The sequence below is a fragment of the Grus americana genome, chromosome 5 (assembly GCF_028858705.1).
Source record: "Grus americana isolate bGruAme1 chromosome 5, bGruAme1.mat, whole genome shotgun sequence".
NCBI lineage: Eukaryota > Metazoa > Chordata > Aves > Gruiformes > Gruidae > Grus > Grus americana.
The window spans coordinates 48119478-48141205 of NC_072856.1; the positions used below are offsets into that span (position 1 = coordinate 48119478).

Below are 21728 nucleotides of genomic sequence, written 5' to 3' on the forward strand. Positions count from 1 at the left end.
TTCTTAAAATACTGGTGCAACACACCAGGAAAACTCAAAAGAAAAGTATGTCTCCTACAACCAAAATAAGACCTATTTGCCAGCCCTGCAAAATCCAGAAAACAACTTCAAAGAATTTTTTTTTTAAATTGGAATTTTTCTAACAGCCCTACCTGGAATCAGTTTGACATATGGCTATCGAATTTCACTAAGCAGCTTTCATCAAATCCTACTTTTAGCAGTTACACTTCCAGAAAAAGGCAGCTATTCCAAACTTAAGAGTTCAGATCTAATTATATTCCTAAATCAGTTCCTCATTTTTCAAATTTGTGTCTTAATCTCCAAGATTGCATTTGCTAACTTTGGTTCTTAGCCACTTGCTTTTGTCACATCTTTATTTGACAGTCCACAAAACATCAATTTCTAAAGGTTCACCTTTCCTTTCCCTAACAGACGCTTGTGCACAGTGGTTAAATTGCTGCTTTATTCTTGCATAATTATACTGACTGTGTTGGATCTCTTTCTGAGAGGCACTTTTTTCCCAAAGCATAAAATGCTAAATCTTTTCTAAATCTTCCAATGCTTGTTTAGGTTCTTTTTAAAGTATTATGTTTTCATTATATGGTATTATTAAAACAACTTCATTATCACAAAGAAACTCTCAAACCAAAAACCTTAAGGATTTTCTAAGGCTTTCTCAAAAAGACAGAGGCTACTTGGGGAAAAAGATATGACAATGCATGTATACAACAAAAGATCACTTTTGTATTCAAAAGGCTAAAACTTAAAAAAAAAATCATGAAAATGCCACAGGATCAAAGAACAAACAGCAATAACTCAGTTTTCAAATCTAACTTGACTCTGTCAAAGACTTAGCTTAATTCAGAGTTTTTATTGCCCTATTAAAGATGCAAGATAAGTGCTCAGTTTGCATGCTTTAGCTTTACAGCACTCCTTTTCATCCTTTCTACATGAAACCAGAGTGCTGAATTTTTTAACAACCTTACTCTTCAGTCTGTTTCTTTAGGACAGAACAACGGCCAAAAAATTGTTTAAAAATTTTGAGTTATAATTTACATTATCAATATTGTTATATTTTAAGGTATTTGTGTTCTCTTAAAAAACAATTCTTAAAAGAATGAAGAGCCGCTAGTGAGAGTAGAAGAGAGATATTAAAAACCACAAATTTGAATAGAATATCCTTAGCATTTACCAATCACGATTTCATTCCTCAATACCTCATCTATAAGCCGTTTTAAACCCAAACACTGCCTAACCTTTCAGTCCTCTCCCATTTCTTTTTTGAGACAAACATCAGTGCATCAGAAAAAATAAAATTAAAAAACCCACAACAGATCTCTCTCAAAGGCTAACTACTTTTAAACCTCTCAAAAGCCTCACATGAGGAAAAAAACCCGCAAAAAAACCAAAACAGCCCAAAATACTCTCTCCTCCCTCTCTCCTCCTCCTCCCCACCCAAAGAGCAGAACAGAACCTTTTCTCTGCTGTTCTTGTCCTCCAGGGACATAACAAAATCACAGACCAAGAGCGAAGCCAGGAGGAGAATAACATTGCTCTGAAACAGAGCACATATGAAGAGTACAATGTTCCCACCACTAGAGAATCAACAATAGCAACAATGAAATAAAGTTCTGAGCAGCAAACCTTCCTGATCCTGTAAGTTACATAGCAGGGTTTGCAGTCATTGACAAGCAGACACCGGGCACCTCTAAGTGGTGTAGTGAGACTGATTTATAAATCAGAATGGAAAATAGCTCCTCAGCAGCCCAACAGTCACCAATTCATAAATGCAAATATGCAATACAATGGTCTGATGAAAGTCTTTTTAAGGAAAAGATCACCAAGAATTCAAGAGTCAGATATTACAATATTCAGCATAACTGACAGAACCTAAACATATATCCCATTTGATGCAAAATATTCTTAGATAAACAATCTTGTCTAATATGGTTGAACTGCTTGACCGACTATCATTGTGGAAAAAAAAACCCACAAAAACCACAACACATCACCATCCAAATGAGAAATTTATTCGTTTTTTTTTTAAATATTTATTATAGAAGGAAAACAGATTCACTGCTTCCAGTTCTCAGATGCTTCTTCCCACATAACAAATACATATGTCTATTTTATGCAAGTAGAAACTTTCGCTTCAGAAAGGGAACAGGAACTCAGAGAAACATCTTTACTAATAAGACTGATTTTATTCTATTATTTAAAGCTCAAGCAGGAGATCGTTAGAGTCTCTGTAGATTTCTCCCCTACTTGAGCTGTAATGAAAAGCTACCTAGCATGACTAAGAAGAACGGACTAAGTCAAAACTAAATTTGAGTGATGTCTCACTCACCTTGATGTTTCCTAATAGAAAATCTTTCCAGAATAACCATGTTGAACTACATTTAGTATCAGCATTTGTTAAAAACAGACATCCTTAAATGGTTCCAATGCCCACTAGAAATTCCACAAATACCTAAGCAGACCTTATAAAGACACAAACGGCATTCAAACAGAAGAAACAAAATAGAGGCATATAATATGTTACTTCTGTCACATCTTTATTTGACAGTCCACAAAACATCAATTTCTAAAGGTTCACCTTTCCTTTCCCTAACAGAGGCTTACTGTTACTTCCATGCAGAGCTTGCGCATACTGATTTAGAAAGCAAGCTGTCTGAAGAAAGCAAGCCTTCTTTGCTACATATTTGCTTTTTCTCTCTTTCTCTCTACCCTCACATACAAAATATTCCTACATCTCATGTGTATCTGTTTCAAGGCAGCACCTGCTGCAGTTTGTTTGTAACCAAGTTATAAAACTCTCTTGCCCTGCCAGCACTGATTTGTTTTACTTTGTCTAGACACCCGGTTTCAAACTTGTAGAAGCTTGATATTTATGAGAGCTTCACCCCTTCTGCAATTTACAGAAAGCTGGTCAACAGATTCAGAAGCTGTTGTAGAATGACAGGAAAAAAACCTACACCAGTATGATCACAATCTCATTCCCTGCTGTAATTCAGCTTTTATCTTATCACTTATTCATGCAAAAGAAATATGTTCCCTAATACTCTATTTCAGCTATGCACCTTGTACTTGGCATAGTATCATTACATAACAATCTATTTGGTGCTTATAAACCAGAAAAGTAACGAAGCTGCAAAACCTGCCAGAATTTCATTTTATAACATATTACTATAGCTTGATTTAGATTGCTCAAATAAATACAAAAAGTTTCTGTTCACATCTACTTAACTCTTGATATATTCTGTCCATTACTAGCAGGTTTTCAGCTATGAATGCTATTAGCAGAAAAGATTTAAGAAGTTAAGATAAACTGAAAGTTGCTCACAGTTGCTATTGCTTCAGTTTGCTCCTTGTTGTATTCTCTGTATTGTCCTAGCAAACGGTCAACATGTCTTAGATTTCTGTTGGTATCCTTAAAAAAAGTTTGAGGAAGAAAAGTCAAAACAGAAACGTCCCCTAATCATACATTACTGCTGTCTTTATTGTTCTTGGTTTATAAGAGTAAATTGATAACGTAAGTGCTCTTTAAAGGATCTAAGCATTCAAAATCCTATTCAAGTAACCAGAATCTGAAGATGTAGAGCATGGCTAAAGGGAAGGAGAAAAAAAAAACAACGCAAACAAAACCCCATGCTATCATTTACAGTACAACAGTAAGGCCTCAGCTTCAAATACAAAGTTTTATAAGTTTCAGCCACTCTAGAAAAACCTTTTTAACCCAAAGATCTTAGCTTAATTCTGTTTTACAGGCAGGTAATGTTAACTGAGAAATAACAAATTTCTGAAGATCAACACATAAGGTAAGGTTTCTGCATGCGCACTCTCTGACCAGATGACGAACTGGATCAGATGGCAGATCTGCTGAAAAGCAGTCCACAAAAAGCAATTAGCTTAAAATCAGAATTACAGAAAAGCAGCTAGAAAGAGATTTGACAGAAACAGGACAATACCAAAGAGTCCCTTTAAAAAAAAAAGTCAGATTACATCTCTCTTCTAGCTTGATGACTGTTTTCCAGCTAAGAAGTTTTGAAGTTTAAATTCAGCATTCTAAATAGATTTTTCTTTTCTCACATATTTAAAACAAAAAAGAAAAAAACCCACACAACATTGCCAGCCACACAATACTTCAACACAGGTGATAATACATAAGCCCACTCAGTATAGGTATTCAGAACTGTCAGCTAGAGAAGAGTGGGAATGACTTCTCAAGCAGTAAATGGTGTCAAGATAGCTAAATGTCTCCTCCCACTTGCAAAACAGATTCAGAGATATCCTCTGCTGCCTCCACTGAAGAAACAGGAATTAGAACACTTTTTCCTTCTCAGGTATGGATCTCTTACAAGTTTACAAATACTGCTTCTCACTGTGCCGTTCCATATCTACAAAATATTTGAATTGTAAGCTCTATCATGAGGGAATTGACTACCTACATATTTACATATTTATCAGGAACTGGGAAATTTTACACAGTACAAGGCAACAAAGATAGGGCTGGAACTTTTTGCTACAAAATTTAATGCCTCTTGTGAGAATCTGACAAAGTTTATTTGCCATTATTCAGTTGGTAACTTTATAAACAGTATTACCAAACACATCATTGTTTCTAACAACATTCTATTACTGTCTGAAATAACGGCTCTATAAAAGTGTAACAACCCACATACTTTCAGCTCAAAAGCAATAGGATCAATATCCCAAAACCTTTTTGGTTTGCACAGAAAGCAATGTTTCCCATCAGTACAATATTTTCCACAACTTCAGAAGTGACAATTTGACCCCATGTTACAGAAATGCAGACTCTATCAATACTTTAAAACCGTATTTTGTAAACAACCTGTAAAGTGCTTGCTAAAGTATGGATCTTCTCTGTAACTTCTTCAGCACCGTAGTTCCGAGCTCTGTTGTGGGATGCTCTCAACGGTGGCCGTCTTCCTATTCGACCCCTAAGAAAGTTGTCTGAATCACTGGATGAATCTGCCATTAGTATCTTGAAACCTAGGCAGGAAGACCAGAAAAAGTAGTGAATGTTAAACCCTGATTGTAACCAAACAGTCTCTGACTTCCACAATATTCACAACGTAACTTCGACTTGGACTACATTTACATTAGCCTTTCTGGTTCAGGTCAGCAGGATGTACTTTTGAAGGAGATCTTCCAACTCTTCCTCAGTTATGATGTTTGTTCATACCATGAAGCAGTGCCAAGATGCAAGAGGCAGAGCCCATTAGGAGACAACTAAATCAAAATATGCGCTCTCACTACTTCTAAGCATTCAGTACCCAGGATAAGACCATAGCCCAAAGCAAATTCTCCCCCCAAAACATACAGTGGAGACGTCGTGGCTTTATCAATCGTTCTGGTCTGCAGAGCCATTCCCCTTTGCCTCATGCTACTTGTTAAGATGGATTCAGATTGGCCAGGGCCAACTAAGACAAATAACCCCAAATAACTAACCGTCTGAAGTAAGTCTAAGAACCGGTATCTTAATGACTCAAGGAGAACTGGAGATATTATGGAAGAAGGCAAATGCAGTGTCTTAAAGGAAAGAAAACTGTGGCCAAGAAGTTATAGACTAATCAACTTAAATACGTGGAAAAAATTAAAATAGACAATTTAAGTTTCCAACAAAAAATCTGTTCTCAAAAAAAAATAATGCAATCCATCCATTTATATTAAATCAAATGATCCAGTAATGAGTAACTAAGTTTGTTAAACAGGGAAGAAGCAGTAGAGGTCACTTTTTTTTTCTTTTAAAACCTTGGACACACATGATATTCACAAGAGTAAGCTAAAGAAACATGAACAAAATTAAGCTTTCCTAAAATGGAAGCAAAACTGGGTCAGTATCAGAATTCATAGAGCAATTAACATAAGTATCAAATTGGAGAGAGGTATCAAGTGAGAATCTAGAGTAAATCCACTATATATTTTCATTAAATGACCTGATAATGTAATATAATATATTTATTAAGTTCACAGCTGACACTGTTTTTCCAACTGGAGAAATACAGCAAGGAAAAGAGAAATTGGTATGAGAAAGAGGGAGAAAAAAAAAGGCTGTTCAAGAGCTTTAGTATTTTAAGTTGAATATGCATCAACAATGTTATGCTCTAGAAAGAAAAACCTAGCACTATCCAAGATGTAAAAATAAGGGTAATTTTGTAAATTATGAAATATTATTTATTTTTCCAATGTTAATTCAACATAACTCAGATTACTATGTTGGTGCTGGGGGGGGGCAAATCACTCGACTAGAATTAAAAAATTACTTGAGGCAGAAGAAACACGGCTTGTGAAGAAAGAAGGGGGATTGCTGAGTCTTGAGAATGGCAAGGTAGAGGAAGGAAAATAGGATAACAATGATCAGACACGGGAAAAGAAATTATTAAAAGCTGCAGACAGCTATGACTAGTATAGTAAAGTCACACAGTAACTAATTGAAATGACAACTCTCAAAAGGCAGGTTAGATAGAAATTTTTTTCTTAAACTATTACACATTGCAGCAGTTTGCCTAAAGGTCACAGAATCACCACCATAAGATCTGTGTTAACAGCATCTGTTGGAAGAGACAGTCTAGGCCTACTCTGGGGAAGAAAAAATAGATTGGCAAACTCTTGAACTTCCTTTGGTCCTGTAGTCAACACAAAAAAAGTCACAGTAAAGGTGACAGTCTTCTATCCATTAGAGCTGAAACTTCCTAAAGAAACCATGGATGAGATTCAATTCTTATATTGTATTTATATATAGAGGCAACTTGATGTTTTTCCAGAGCCTTATATTTATTCTTTAAAAGGTTGTAAATTTGTGTCCCCCAGACTTGAATAGAAACATGAAAGGAGAGTAAATCAATGTACTCAGTCTGTGCTCAAGTACACCAATATTCCTTACATTTCCTGCTGTGATGAATTTATCTCATCTTCCATCCCCTTACCTCACTAAAGCACATTTTTACTACCAGTATCAGAATTCACTGTTCCAGTGCCTCTCTCTCTAGTCAGCTGAAATGAAGTCTAAACGAGGTTGAGAAAGCATAAACACTGAGCACTGGGAAACAGGAAATATGGGATATTTTCAAATACAGAGAAAAATAAAAGAAATAAAACACCAGTAGAAATAACAACATGAGATGATGTTCATTTTCACCATAATTCAGTACAAAAAAAACCCACAAACAATTAACTCTGTCCTGCACCTTACTACATCAAGCTGTATTTTCCCCTTGATCTTTACTAAAACCTCATACAGACATCAGCAAGATCCACATTCCAGCACGCAGACCACAGGTATCACCGAGAAGCACGAAATGAGACTTCTCTCAAACAAGTTTGGCACCACCCATTTTAGAGTAATTTTAATTCCCTCTGTAACTGCAGTGTCACTTCTCTGGGCTAAAACATCTCTTTCTGATTTTACCAAGCATGACAAGCAGCACAATCACTCAAAACCCAATAAGCAACTGATTCAGTGATCAATTTCCTCCAAGCTTAACAAAGGTTTTCAGTTTTGTGAAAATATCTTAAAGACACCAAGTAAAGGGGAGACACTATTAATGGCCATACTAAGAATTAAGCACAAGATCAGCCTTACTGGGGATCAGAAACTCAGTAATCTAGTCTTTATCTACTCAGGGACCTATGTACCAGCATAGTTTGCCTGACTCTTATTCTTACAGTCACAACACATTTAATTTTAATGATCATAGCAAATGCTTGAAGGTCTGTATCTGTCATATATCATCTCAACTACAAAGTCATAGTAAACGTTTTAGCAACTTAGATTCTTCAGAACTCCACTCACAGTTTCAAAGGAAGCAAGTTCTCTTTTCCTCCCAAACTGGGCAGAAAAGCATATTTTGGATTTACTCTGTTTGTAGAATACTGCACAGAAGTATCCCATAAGAGCTAGAAAACTAACGTTACATTATGCAATTCACATAGCTTGTCTGTAAGTTGAACAGCTCCAAGTGAAAGATTAGCTTAAGTCTTAATTCCACCATATCACATTTCTTTCTAGAAGCTGGGGACCCAAAACCAACATCACTTACATTATCAATATCACATTAGTGAAAGAGGGCTTTTTAAGGATACCTGAGTAGACAGACAAATTAAGAACAATGAGACATGTAAGAACATTCAAATGATACAAAGTGTTTTAACTCATTTCCAGATGAAATGGCATAAGCCAGCAGAATTCCAAAGGTTAGTTATTACATCTCAGCTGATGGGAAGTAAATTCTTAAAAAGTTTCTGAAACTCTTTTGAGAGTGGGCCCATGGCCCTACACGTACCTCTAGTTAGACAAGTATGGTAACTTGTAATGTCAGAAAAGAGACAGGCACTGATAAAAATTAATGAAAAATATCAGTTATTGATGAAAACATCATTTTGAAAGTGTTTCAACCATAAGAGCCCCAACTACTGAAAAGCTATGACGCTGGAGAAAACAAGAGAGAAATTAAGATTTACAGCAGAAAAGATTAATGGGTTTGCTTTCAGCTGTCCAAAACCAGGCTCATTAAGATACTTACTGGCCAAAGCACTGAAGACAGGCTAGTAAACAAGGTAAACCTAAAAGAAAATGCTAGACACAGGACGACATTTTGTCTGAAGAAAATTTCTATTTATGGTTAAGTAGCATTCCTCTTTGTTCTCATGAGCAACCTAAGAGGAACCATAAGTACTTTTAAGTTGAAGTTTTGTTTCATATAAAGCAGCATCCTCATTTTTAAAGAAATCACAGAAGTTTCGTTTTAGATTTAAAAAAAATAAATCATGAGGTAGAAATTTGTACAAATATTCTGCATGCAATTTAAACAAAAAAAAAAAGCCTACTATCACTTTTTCCAAAAACCTAGATTGATTTCATCACATCATGATACAACCTACTTGACAGTGAGAATCATTTGTCTTTTACTGTTTTTTAGGCTACCCAAACGGATTATAAGCTTTCTTGCACTGAGGAACAACATCAACGCTCAGTATTTTCCTTCCCTGTAAAAAATAGGGCATTTCAGTTTCACTGAAGACTCTCTTGTTAAGACATCTGCAGGGTAAAGCAAACCTGAAGTACAGCTGACAGTCTCAACAGCAATTTCTCTAGCTCAAGTAAGCAAAAGATGAACTTTGTATACAATACCCGATTTCTTCTCAGGTGTTGTAATTTGTTTAGCTCCAAGCAGACTAATGTATCACTAGGTAACCTAGTGCTAAAGACATGTTTGAAGCCTTATATTAAGACTGAGCACAACAGAAAAATTCGATAGCCATTCCAGAATGGAATAACATTGACACCCGAAAGGCCCTTTCCTTCGACGCTTCTAATTGAGCCAGGAGAAAATTTCAAAAAGCCAGGCAGGTGATCCAACGTGGTGACATTTCACCATCGTGCTCTCAGGCACTAGTACCACACTTTATTGTTCCCAGCACTCTTCAGCACCACGACACAAACCGGTTCCTTCATACTGTTCACAAGTTAAGCTCAGCTAACTCTCTCTGCAAATCCTCCTCCCGTCGTGCACGTATCGAACTTTGCTAACACCTGACCTCACCTCTGAGAGCCTCCGGCCTCCTGGATCTTTTGCCCGGGACAGGACCACGAAAGCCCCGGGGGCAGCGGGACAACCCCAGAACGGCACCGGGCACGCCGACGGCCGGGCATCCGCCAGGCCCGCGAGCACCGCGGCTCACGAGTAACCCCGCGGCCGCCGCACCCCGCTCCTCCCGCCGCAGCTCCCGGCGGCCGTGCCGCCCGGCGCCACTCACCTCAGCGCCCGCTCTCCCGCGGCGCTCCGCGCCTGGGCAGCTCCGAGCGGCAGCGAAGCCCCTTCCCGCACGCCACTCTGGCCGCAGCCCCCGGACTCTGCCGTTCCCGCGCCCCCAGCCCTCACCGCACAGCAGCTGTGGGGGGACGGCCCCCTCCCCGAGGCGAAGCCGACCGCTTTCCCGGGCACGCCCAACAACCCCACGCACCTCCTCACCTCGCCGCTATGGCAACTTGAACTAGCCGCCCTGCCACCGGCTGCCGGAGCCGCCTTCCGGGCGCCAGGCCCCCCCCGCAAGGCTCTATGGGACAGGTAGTCCACGAGCGACAGGCTGGCCACGGGGAAGACCGCGTGGAAGACTTCAACTCCCGGGAGACTTTGCGATAGGGACGCCGACTACGCCAAGTCGCGCGCGCCGGCAAGAGCGGCAACGGAAGGTCAGGCCCCGCCCTGCGGGGAATCCGTTGGTCCCTCAGAGGCTGTGGTGTATGGGCGGTGGCGGGAAGTCGCTCACGAACACTGGTCCTTATAGAAGTTTTTAAAAGGTAAACCTTTACAAAATACACACATTTTGTTTACAGACACTACAGCTAAATAAACATGAAGAGCAGAAACAAAAGCTGTCGCCCTGGCAAAGCAAGTGTGTATATTCTGTTTATGAGGAGACTGGGCAACTGGCTGATCAGCTGGGAAGAGGAGTGCGTGAGCTACTTGAAACAATTGTTTCTTACAAGGGTGATTTCTCCATTCCTATCTCTTGAATTTTTCTTGTTTCTTTAAGCCAAGCATCTCCCTATTCACAAATGTTGTAACGGTAATACCCTTGTGTGCAGTGAAACTGACCACATATTACGGACTGCTACACTGACTGGCCTTGAAGAGAGGAAAGGGATAAAGAGTGCTGTGAGTGATCACAGGAGACATTGCCTGGGCCTCTGAAACTTGGGCAGAACTTGCAATAGTCCTATAATCACTGGAATATTTTGCTGCAAATCACCTGTAGGTGAGGACTCAAGCCTAAGGTAAACACAGTGGGTTGGGTTTTTTAATACAAGTATGTCTGTATTGCCTCTGGGATCCACTCCAGGGCCTTTGAGCACAGTAATAAAGCATGGCTGATGATCCATACTGCGTACCTTCATTCCTATCCTGCAAGACTCTTTCATTTACTCACTCACAAGTCTCTAATGCAGCAGGTATGCTTGCATGCCATATGATTGCAACACACTTCAGGAGTGAGTTAGGGCCCCCCACGCTAGCAGCATCAACCAACAGCCCAGGCAATGGATGGTGGCCCGTGCTACTGTGGCTTTGATTTGTAGTCATGCTCAAGAGGCATTATCCTCATCTGAGCTGAAGGCAGGTGAGAGACAGAACAGGAACGTAATACCATTTACTTCACTGTGAGCTGAAGCATTAGTGAATAATTAGCAAAGAAATGTCTTCCCTGGCTTCCAGTGCATGACCATTGCCCTGGCCTTTCCTCTGCAAACTGCAGCATGGTCAGGTTGTGCTAGCAGTTGTAAATGCAGAGTGAGGGTCAGGGCTTCTGGTCAGTGTCATCTCATAAGGCTCCTTATGCTGGTCTCTGGGAGACAGGCCCTGAATCTTCCTGAGCTCTCTGAGGGATTTCCTCTCCTCCCAGTTTTGTACCTGGCAGTGGGCTTGCTCCCCCATAGACTCCCAGAATTCATCCATGAGCAGATTTCTTTTCCTGTCCTAGTAGACTCTCTCAGGCTATCACAGAGGGGATGGAGGTATAAGGAGCGTGTCCTGGATGTGGCTAATGCCTATATGGAAGTGTATTTGCATCTATGCTGAGTGTGAGCACATTTGCCTTTCTATCACCACCATGTTCCAGTGGAAGCTGATGCCAATGCCTGAGATGATTGCCAAACTGGGCACAACCACTGGTCCTAAAGCCCATGCTAACCATGCATATATCAATTGTGAAAGTAGCTAGTCTGAAAACAGCACTTGCTATCTATGTATTTATTAGTCTAATGTAACAGAAGGAAGCAGATGCTTGCAGTGCTTCAGACAGCTATTTTTGCACACAACTACACTGTTAGCTGCAAGCGTTACCACAAACATTGGAACTTTTTCACAGATGCATATGAAATAAGGCTTATGCCACTGACTAATACATAGTTTTACCATCCTCATCAAGCTGAGGCTTGCTTGGTATAAAAAATGAAATACAAAAGACTGTTACAGAGAACATGTAAGCAGGCATGTATGCCAAGACTCCTAGACTGTGTAAATCTTTGCTGAAAAAGATTCGAACCATCAAGATCCCACCACTCCCAACAGAGCAGAAAGCAGCAGGCCAGTGATGTTTTCAGACTCAGTTGATTCAGTGAACACCAATGTAAGGCAACAAACTGCTTGAAGCTCACTGTTGTTTTTGCACAACATATTTGGCACAAACCTCTCATGTCTTCTGTTCTCTTCAAAATTCAAGGAATGAGAGAGGGAACAGGTAAGTGTGATAGGGGTATTGAGGAGGGTTGCTAATTTACCAGTGTGAGGAACTGTCAGCTCAGTAAAGTCTGTTCCTTGTACCTGTGCATGTTGATTTCCAAACTAGATGGATGCATTAGGGATTTTTTGCTGCACCATTCTTTAGAGTAGGGAGAGGGCTAAGATTTGCATGCATGTATTTGTCACCATCTCCAAATAGGAACACAAAAAATACCCTGCTGGTCTGTTTGGTCCAGCATACTGTGTTCAGCAGTGACAGCAGGAGATGCCAATTAGAGCACATGAACCTGGCTACTTTCTGTGATCTAACCCTCTCTGTAGTTTCTTCCAGCATCCATGTTTGTCACGTCAGAGGACATGGGTGAGAGGAATATTTCTTTTGATATGTGTTTCCATGCCTGTAGCCCCTAAATTTGTATAGTCCTGTCTACCTCCCCAACCTCCTGGCAATGATTTCTGGAAGTTTACTTCTGGATGTATGAAAAAGTGCTTTCTTTCTTCTCTAGGGCTGCATAATTTAAGGGCCTTTGCTGAGGCTGTGCTAAAGGCTGATTGAAAATTGAAGTAAACTATCTAAAGTTCTGTTGAAGGCTTCAGAAGACTTCCAAAACATATGAGGAATAACTCACACTCAAAAAAGCTGTGTTGACTCTTCCTCCAAAGATCTTATTTATACATAGATACATTAATTTTATTCTTTATTATGATTTCTACTAATGTGCTCACTACAATTGTCAGAGCCGAAACTATATTCTTTGATTCTGTTATTCTGTGTTCTGGATTCTGTAATCTGTATTCTCTGAATCTGAAATTCCATTATTTTCCTTAGAAACTCTGTTAAACATTAACATAATATTAATTAGTCCTCTGGTACAAAAAGGGTGTTAATTGAGAAGTACACCACAGTTCTGCTAGTAAATAAGATTTTTGACTGGTTATTTTTCTCAAGTTGAATTTATCTGTCCACAAAGAAATATCAGTCTGAGAATCTCTCCGAGCTCTTCTATAATAAGCATGGAAACAAAATATCATTCAGTTTGGGGTTTTGGCTGTATCTCCTCTACATACTCCTTTTATATGCTAATTCATCTACCAGTCTTATAGGCTCTGACAGCATTCCTTGTTTTGTTGCATTTGAAAAGTGATTATTAGGTTTTTTTTTTTCACGAGTTGTTGCTCAACTGCTTTTAAGCTTGTTTTACTGTATTTTACATTTAGCCTGCTAGCTTTTGAAAGAAAACTTTGTGTTCTACCCTAATCTGTGACATTAACTTTTTGAAGGATGATTTTTTCCTTTTAATAACTGACCTTATCCTAGTGTTAACAATGCTGGCTTTCTTAAGCCCTTCCCGAAGCCTTATTTACTAGATATGCACTTGTAGTTTGGTGTCCTTAAAGATTCACCATGAGGCATGCAAGGTGACTCCTTTGTCTGCCCCTTTTAGCATTTTTAACAAGTACTTTCATATTTCTGTAATGCTCTTTTTTGAGGCTGAACAGTACTGTGATGATTTTATTGTTGTTTACTTTTGTCATAAGGATGTTAAATGTAAGTGCATAGGATTGCTATAGAACATCTCTTCAGTTTGGAATGAGTGTGCATGAGAAATCAATGATTTAACTATGCATAATAAATTACTATACTAGGCAGACTTCTAAAGAAGTTGTTTAATTTTACAAGCACAGAACACTTTGATGTTATATGAAATCAAAAATACATATCCCAGCATTCTGTTATCTAAAGTGCTGTGTTGAGACAATCACTTGACAATGCTTGCATTTAGAGAGGCCACCATGGTCTTACTACTTAAGGCTAGTGCTGCTTGATTAATACTATTGTGCCCCTTGACTCATACATGTAAAAAAGATCGTTTTGGTTTTTGTTAAAGGAAACTTTTTTTGTTATTATGAAATTATTATGAACCTTTACATTACTATACATATAAATAAATGTATAGGGAGCCTGAGGACACAAACCTTAAGGGTGGAAAATCTGGAAGGACTGTAACATTTTTTTAATAATTTTTGGGTTTAGGTTTAAATTGAAAATTTTAAATTCTTGAATTTGTCACTAATGGTATCTTTTTATGCTACACTATTTGTCATCCATGACAAGCCATTATTCTTGTAGCTTTCAGGAGGTTGTTTAGATATTTCTTTCAGAATGCTACCAAAAAGAAAAGACAACCCTAAATAAATACGTAATTGGCTTAAAGATTCATCATTTACTGGGATCAGAAAATGAGTTCTTTTATGAGCAGGTATCGTAGATGCACACTGTGGGCTAGATGAATTGTCACCTAAATCGGTGAGCCAGTTTTGATTTATGATTGTTGTAATAAACAGTCAAGCTCCTCTATTAAACATTGCTGGTCTCCATATCAAAGCAGGTACCTGTCATGACCCAAGTCAAAGAAAAGTGCAAGATCTGTCTGAAGTCTGAATTACGAGGGCAGATAAGTTTTTGCTGGGTGTTATTTCTGAACATAGGTGCCTATGCAAGAGATGCAGACAGAGCAGAATGAAATTGGACAAAGATGACTAGAAAGCTGACTTTAGATGAAAAGGTCCAGGCAACATAAGCCTGTGGAAAAAAACCTGAGAGCTTTTTTAGGATAAATGCAGGCAGGAAGAAAAGGTCTTGTAAATAAAGAAGCTATCTTCTATTCTGTGCCCCAGTCTGGCAAAGGATATCAATGGCAATAAGAAGGACTTCTCCAAGTGCATAATTAGCAACAGGAAGACTGGGAAAAATGTGGGCCCACTGCTAAATGGGAGCAGGGGCTCTGGTGACAGAGGACATGCAAAAATCTGAGGTACTGAATGCCACCTTTGCCTCAGTCTTTGCTTGCAAGAGGGGCCTTTCGGAATCCAAAGCCTCAGAGTCCAGGGGGAAAGTCTGGAGCAAGAAAAGCCTAGGGGAAAGTCTGAAGAAAGGAAGATTTACCCTTGGTGGAAAAGGATCAGTTTAGAGAATACTTAAATAAACTGAACATACATAAGTCCATGGGTCCTGGTGGGATGCACCCACACATGCTGAAGGAGCTACTAACATGCTGAGGGCCACCGAAGGGAAGGTGTAAAGAAGATTGTGTCCAGTGACAGGACAAGTGGCAATGGGCACAAACTGAACAGGAACTTCTGTCTGAACACAAGAAAATTTTAATTGTGAGGGTGACTGAGCACTGGCACAAGTCGCACAAAGAGGTTATGGAGTCTCCATCCTTGGAAACAGTCAAAAGCCATCTGGACACAGTCTTGGGCAACTGGCTCCAACTGACCCTGCTTGATCAGAGGCTTGGGACAGAAGATCTCCAGTGGTCCCTTCCAATCTCAACAATTCTGTGACTCTGTGATTCTGTAGTCCTTTCTGGATGCAAACATACCTGCCTGAAAACAGCTTTCATAGTTCTTACCTTAACTAATTGCCTAAGTCCGAGAGATAGTTTCATCTTACTGTTCTCTCTGAGCACTCTTAGAATTGACGACCTCAGGCTTTACAAGGCTTTACACAGCAGTACCTCCTATTTAGTCTTCAGACAACTGAGTATTTCAATTTTCGAGCTTTTTCATGCTTTTTTAATGAAATAATACAAAAGGAGAAGCACAAGAGTTCCTTAAGATCCCATAACCATAAAACTCCATAACTACCTGTTCTTGAAGTCAAAGATAAATTGGTTAAATAGACAAGAACCTAGAATAGCTGTTCAAACACTTGTTCTGGTGAGTGGTGCTGTGTCAAAGCAGCGTGTCTAATGTAATTTTTTTCTGACAGACCAAAAATTATTTCAGATACTGAAATAGAAACAGGTAGGAACTGGCATATCTTACAAGTGTCCAGAATGGCTAAATATGTTGATTAATCAGAAAAAAACCCCAGGGCTTTATTCTAGTCTTTACTGAATTATTTTCCCAGTTTGAACACTTTCTCATACAGATATTATAAGATTTAACTGTTGATATCTACTAATCTCTGGAGGAGTTTACATGGAACACCAATTAGAGCTAATTGCTTCTTTGTTAGAACCTGTTGTGCTTTATCTGGTTCGTGTATAAACCATATGAGCAGTGCAAAGATAACCGAGATACCATATCAAATCTGGTGGATGACAATAATGTTACTTTTTTAAAAATCACCCCAAAACCAATGGAATTCTAAGCCTTGCAGTGCTTGAGATGATAGGTACTGAGTGACCGTGGCTGTCACTAGAGGGAGTGTCTGTAACAGTGGAAAAATATACTTGTCAATTTTTGCTATGTTTAAATTAATAGGAACCTGCAGGGATCTTTGAAAAAGCACCAGGGGAAAAAATCTGCAATATACTGCAGATTTACAAGTGATTTTTCTTTCCTAATTACTTATTAGGATCAGAGCATACACCATATTAATTGATTAAAACTGCTTAATTTCTCTACCTTCAGGGCATACAGGATTTTGAATGTCTGTTTTTAGAATTATGTTTATAATTGTGGATGTACACATGTTGGTGATACTTTTAATACATTAACATTTTTTACTATATAAAAACCGAACATTTATTAATATTCTACATGAGACAAAAAGCTGCTAGTCACTCTAAACTGCTAGATGCCCTCTCTTTTCGGAACTGATGTGATCAGAACTAGTGATTATTGTTCTTTTTTACAGCCTAAAATACTTGCAGTCTTGACTAAGCTAAGCAAATGTTTTCCATTGTTCCTTCAATACGAGTCATGTTTCTAAACCTCCTGTTTTCTTTACTATCCTGTGAATAGTCCTCACTTTGTCTACTTCTTTCTTGACAGACAAAGTATTCCAGACAACTCTATAAATGCAAAATAAAGTTAAATAATTGCACAATATTTCCATTTTTCTGCCATGCAGGGTGTGTCTTATTGCATGTATGTACTTGTGTTTTTCTCCTCTGAATTTAAATTCTGATCTAGAGTTCACAGACCTCCCTAGCCTGGGGTTATCTGTAGCTTTACAAACATACTTTTCGTTCCACCATCTGCCTGCCTGTTCAGGAAAATGTTGAACAGAAGGACCAGAAGGTGTCTAGGAGAAGCCAGAGCGTGGCACCGCAAGGCTAGCAGCTCCCTCAGGGCCAGGCACCAGGAGCCACAGGGGATCCTTAGAGCCTAACTGTTCAGAGCAAAGGCAGTGCCTGTAGAAACACCATGGGGTTAGCAAGAGTTCTTTTTCTCCCCAAACTCTTACTGTTGCTGTTCCTGCCTCAGATTGTGCAAGCCACGTCTCCAAGTCCAGGAGGCAGTGCATCCAGACCTGGAGCTCTTCCCTGGCTGAAGTCGCATGTTCTGTCCTGTTTCCTTTAAGGCTACCAGGCCTTGAACGAGAGGAGTACCTTGCTTCTCTCATTCAGGGTTCAAGCCCAGAAACCATATATTAAGCAGTTCTTTATTTTGAAATCTGCTCGGAACATCTACAACTTCAGTATCAGCCTTGCCATTTCTTTGGTCTGCAATCTTTTACAGTTGCCTTTTTTGATCCCTTAGAAATAGCTGGGAAGATATTTATTCCTTCAGTTAACACTTTCTGGACTACTACTGCTGCCACAGAGAAGTTGACGTGCGAAAGCTTCTAATGCCAATATCTATGTGCATGCTCTTTTTTCCTATTAAATAAAAGGTAATTCACAATACTTTGCCCTCAGTGAAAGAGCAACGAAACAAATTGCCCTTCCTCTAGTTTAAGAGCCTGAAACACAATTACTATGGAGTAGCTAATGCAGGGTAGCCTATTAGTAAAGGTAAGTCGCATAAGGATACCCTTAGTACACCAAATGAATATGATTTGGTTTATGAAAACTGACTGAAATGACTCAAATCTTGGGACTACTTATCTACCCACCAATAAAACTAATTCCTTTGCTTGGTCCACACACAGTGATACATAAAAAGTAACGCTAAAGCTGGAATAAAAGTGGGGGAGAGGAGGGTTGCAAGAGAGTACACACAAGAGGTTGCAACAAATCACCCCAACAGTACTGTAATTAAAGAGGGGATACACATCCCTAGTCTTCCTGCTAACTAGGCCACATTGTGCAAAGTGAGGACTCCTCTGTGGTGCTCCAAGTCACAATTAATATTAGGTCGTAGAGATTGGTTGTGAGAAAATAGAGATTAAGCTGGAAGAGGATTTTAATGCTGCTGCTCAAAGTTGACAAGCTGCCTCTGGACAGCGCCAGGCAACGTTATTTGCTGGATACAGCAACTATGACTTGTTCCCACTGCCTGGAAACCAGGTGTAGAATCAACTCATGACAGCTGAGAGACTTGGTGCAAAAGAAGACACAGATTCCTTTGGTGATACATTTGTTTTGCTAGATGGCTTTGTACACCTCTGTGTCAGCCTGTGTCAACCAAAATGTTTCTTTGCCAAGGCCAAAAGGAACTGAGATGTTAATGTCCTATTGCTAATACAGCATACAGTGTCCACAGGACAAGCTGGATACTTTGGCAGTAAGAACAAGAAAACCAGCAGAGAATTTTGATATCCTGAGAAAACCCTATAGGCAGCTGTAGCACTGTCTGGATATATAATGGATAGCACATTAGGTGAAGTTCATTAAAGTGGCTGATTGCTCCCTTTGGGTAGAGGACCCAAGGCAAGCCTAACTCCACTAAACTTTTAGTTTTGTTTAATCTCTGATGTATCTGCATTTCATTTTTAAAAATTATGACCATGTGGCTACGTCAGTATAAATCATGGAAACCACAACAGCATGAGAGGAAATAAGGAGGCAAGTCCTGAAGATCCTGGCAAGTGCCTCCCTGCAGGATGGGTGGGCACTGAGGTGTTGTTTCCAGATCTGTGAATGATCAGTGGGATTGTATGGAGCACACAGTAAGGAACCCTTGGGACCCATTCTTATGAGTTGCCTTCAGAGATTAGTAAGACTTCGGAGTACTATGAAGTGATACAATTGTGTCCCACAATTGATATGATGGATGGATGAGAATGTGTGTCTTGTCTATGGTCCTCAAAACAGGAAGACAGGCCATGCCCGTGAGTGCCAAGCAATATTACCCTGGATGTCTTGGATAGCAATGAGGGGGTAGACTAACCAGTAGGTTGTTTTGTGGATCGTAGCAACTGTGGTAATGTTGCACTTGCTGACCCTGAATTACTATGCCACACAGGATATGGTGTGGCTAGCTTTCACAGGGGACAGGCTGGGGTAGCAGCCCAGAAATAGGTGTGCTTCAACCCTCAGAACCTGTACTAGCTTGTGGCTTCTTCATGAAATTTATTGTTAGCCCTTGGGTGGGAAAGAACATGATCCCACCACTGAGAGATGGCAAGCCTGAACACATTGATAGCAGCCTCCAGCACCTTGGTCTGCCTTACACTGTACCGGAGTCTCCCTTAGCACTGACCAAAGTGGTGAACAGTTACAGAGCTCCATGTCTGACTTGGCAACACTGAGTCACACCTTCTCCCTTCCCTGCGCCTCAGTGGAGTGTGCAGCTCCCTTGTTCATTGGCTTTGAAATTCAGTGATCTGCCTGTGGCTTCATTTTTATTTAGTCAGATTGGTACGGACACGAAAAAAGTGGTGGTGGGTGGTGGCTCTTAGGGCTGCAGGGTGAGTTACTGATATGAGCAGTGTGCCAGAAGCACATGACTGAGCGGGGCATGGGACAGCTAGCATTCCCAAGGGAACTCCATGCAATGCAGTGTGAAGTTGTGGTGGGTGCTTCAGCTTGTCCCCTCACTGGGACACCCCCAAGGATACCCCTGTCCTAAGCAGGATAAATGTATCTGATAGGATTCCTCGCTTACACAAGATCTAAGCACTAACATATGTCTGCAAGATCAGGATTTATATTGTATTTCTTTATGAGCATAGTATTATTTACTCACCTTAAAAAGATATGTTGAGGGCATTAATTTTATTTAGGCAACACAGAGGAACTGACTTAATTTACTTTTAAAGAGTTATATCAAAATAATATCCGATGTGTTTCACTCATAACTTTTGGATAACTCTGATCGAGCTGGAGGGGACCTATTTATCCAAGAAGATTGTGGTCTAATCTTTTTACTGTGAGTAGGTTACTTTGTCAAGTTTCCTCCTCCCAAGTTTACAAACATTTTTGTTAATATTTTGTTGACATTTTTATTACTGTGTACCTACACATGCACAAAATCTACATGAAGGAGAAAACACTGGCTTTTAGTTGAAAAAAAAAGTTGAATTGAGGCAAAGTATTAAAGAACTTCCTTTACTGCTTCATTGAATTAAACAATAATATCTGGTTTTTTCTCTCACTACTTTTAAATATTTGGTTTTAGCAATAGTATTTCTTTTTTTATGAAGAAACCCAGAATTAAACGAGTATTAAGCAGTTTTTTTCAGCTTTTAGCGTGTTTGTCAGACACAGATAAGACTTCTTCAGTGTGGGAACCTCTACTATGTCCATTGTAAACCTGTGTCCCTAACAGTAACCAGAGTAGGTTGCTACTTCAAGTGACAATAATTCACCTTATTTCTCTCAAGGTTAGATTTTTTCCCCCTCCATTTTTTCTTTGATGAAAGGATTTTATCTTTTCTGATCATGTGGAAAATGCTACTCTCTCCTCTTCATTTCCTCTTTTTTATCATGTGCTTTTCAAAATCACTGTTGAATTTTCAGTGCTTTTTTAGACTGCTTTACATTCAGTGCGTATCTACTTTGCAGTTAGTGACTTTTTACTCGGTGTAAAGATCTGCTTTAACTTCGCTGCTTTTACAGGTGAGTTAGCATTGCGCTTACACAGCCCTTTCCGTCCTCCCTTCCTCAAAGGTGATAGAAGAAATGTTCGGGGTAAGACGTCGCGCCGCCGCGTTTGGAAACGGCCCGGCGGGCTCGTCCCGCTGCCGGCGCGGAGCCGGAGCCCAGCTTCGTACCTGGCCGCTCTCTCCCGGCTGCCCGCCGCGGCTAGGCCGGGCCGGGCCGGGCCGGGCCGGGCCAGGCCAGGCTGGGCAGGGAGCCTGCTCGCCCCACGCAGTCCCGGCCGCCCTCGGCAGGTGGCCCCGGCGCCCCGCGGCTGAGCTGGGACCCGCCGGCTGCGGACGAGAGCGCGGGGAGCGGCGCTGCCCGGGTGGCGGGCTCCCGGACGGCGCGGCCGGGCTCGGCGCTGCGGCGCTGCCCCGGTGAGCGCCGGGGCACGGGCGCTGCCGGGGGAAAGGCCCGGGGGACCCTGCGGGAGGGTCCGTGCAGGGCGGGGAGCGGCGGGGAGGGATGGCCGGCGGGGTGGGCGCGGGGACCGGGGCGAGGAGACAGAGCCTGCCCGATGGAGAGGGCGCGCAGGGTTTGCTGAGACCTTTCCTGTCCCCGCTTAGGGAGGAGGCGGCGTTGTCCAGCAAAGGTGCCGCCTTTACCGAACAGTTGTCCCGGCGGGGCAACAGTCTGCCCCTGGAGCTCCGGTGTCTCCTCGCTCGCCCTCGGAGAAGCGGCAGAGAGGGAGCGGCGGCGGAAG

General features: G+C 40.7%; 1 protein-coding gene and 1 long non-coding RNA gene across 3 annotated transcripts in view; one reads left to right on the plus strand and one right to left on the minus strand.

Annotated features, from left to right (window-relative positions):
• The window catches only part of CEP128 (centrosomal protein 128), a 133277-nt gene extending 123252 nt beyond the window's left edge, over positions 1-10025 (minus strand). Inside the window, exons 1-3 of the mRNA XM_054826374.1 lie at positions 9988-10025; positions 4853-5013; positions 3344-3430 (exon numbers count right to left, since the gene is read on the minus strand). Of these exons, the coding sequence (XP_054682349.1) occupies positions 3344-3430; positions 4853-4999 (234 nt within the window). The 5' untranslated portion in view covers positions 5000-5013; positions 9988-10025. The remainder of the gene's footprint in view (positions 1-3343; positions 3431-4852; positions 5014-9987) is intronic.
• Positions 10026-10264: 239 nt separating this feature from the next.
• Positions 10265-13513, plus strand: LOC129206692 (uncharacterized). 2 transcript variants are annotated; one of them, XR_008577261.1, is made up of 3 exons: positions 10265-10324; positions 10561-10801; positions 12770-13513. It is a non-coding gene; the product is annotated as an uncharacterized LOC129206692 (long non-coding RNA). The 2 variants fall into 2 exon arrangements; XR_008577262.1 differs by having other exon boundaries at positions 10613-10801.
• The last annotated feature ends 8215 nt before the right edge of the window (positions 13514-21728 follow it).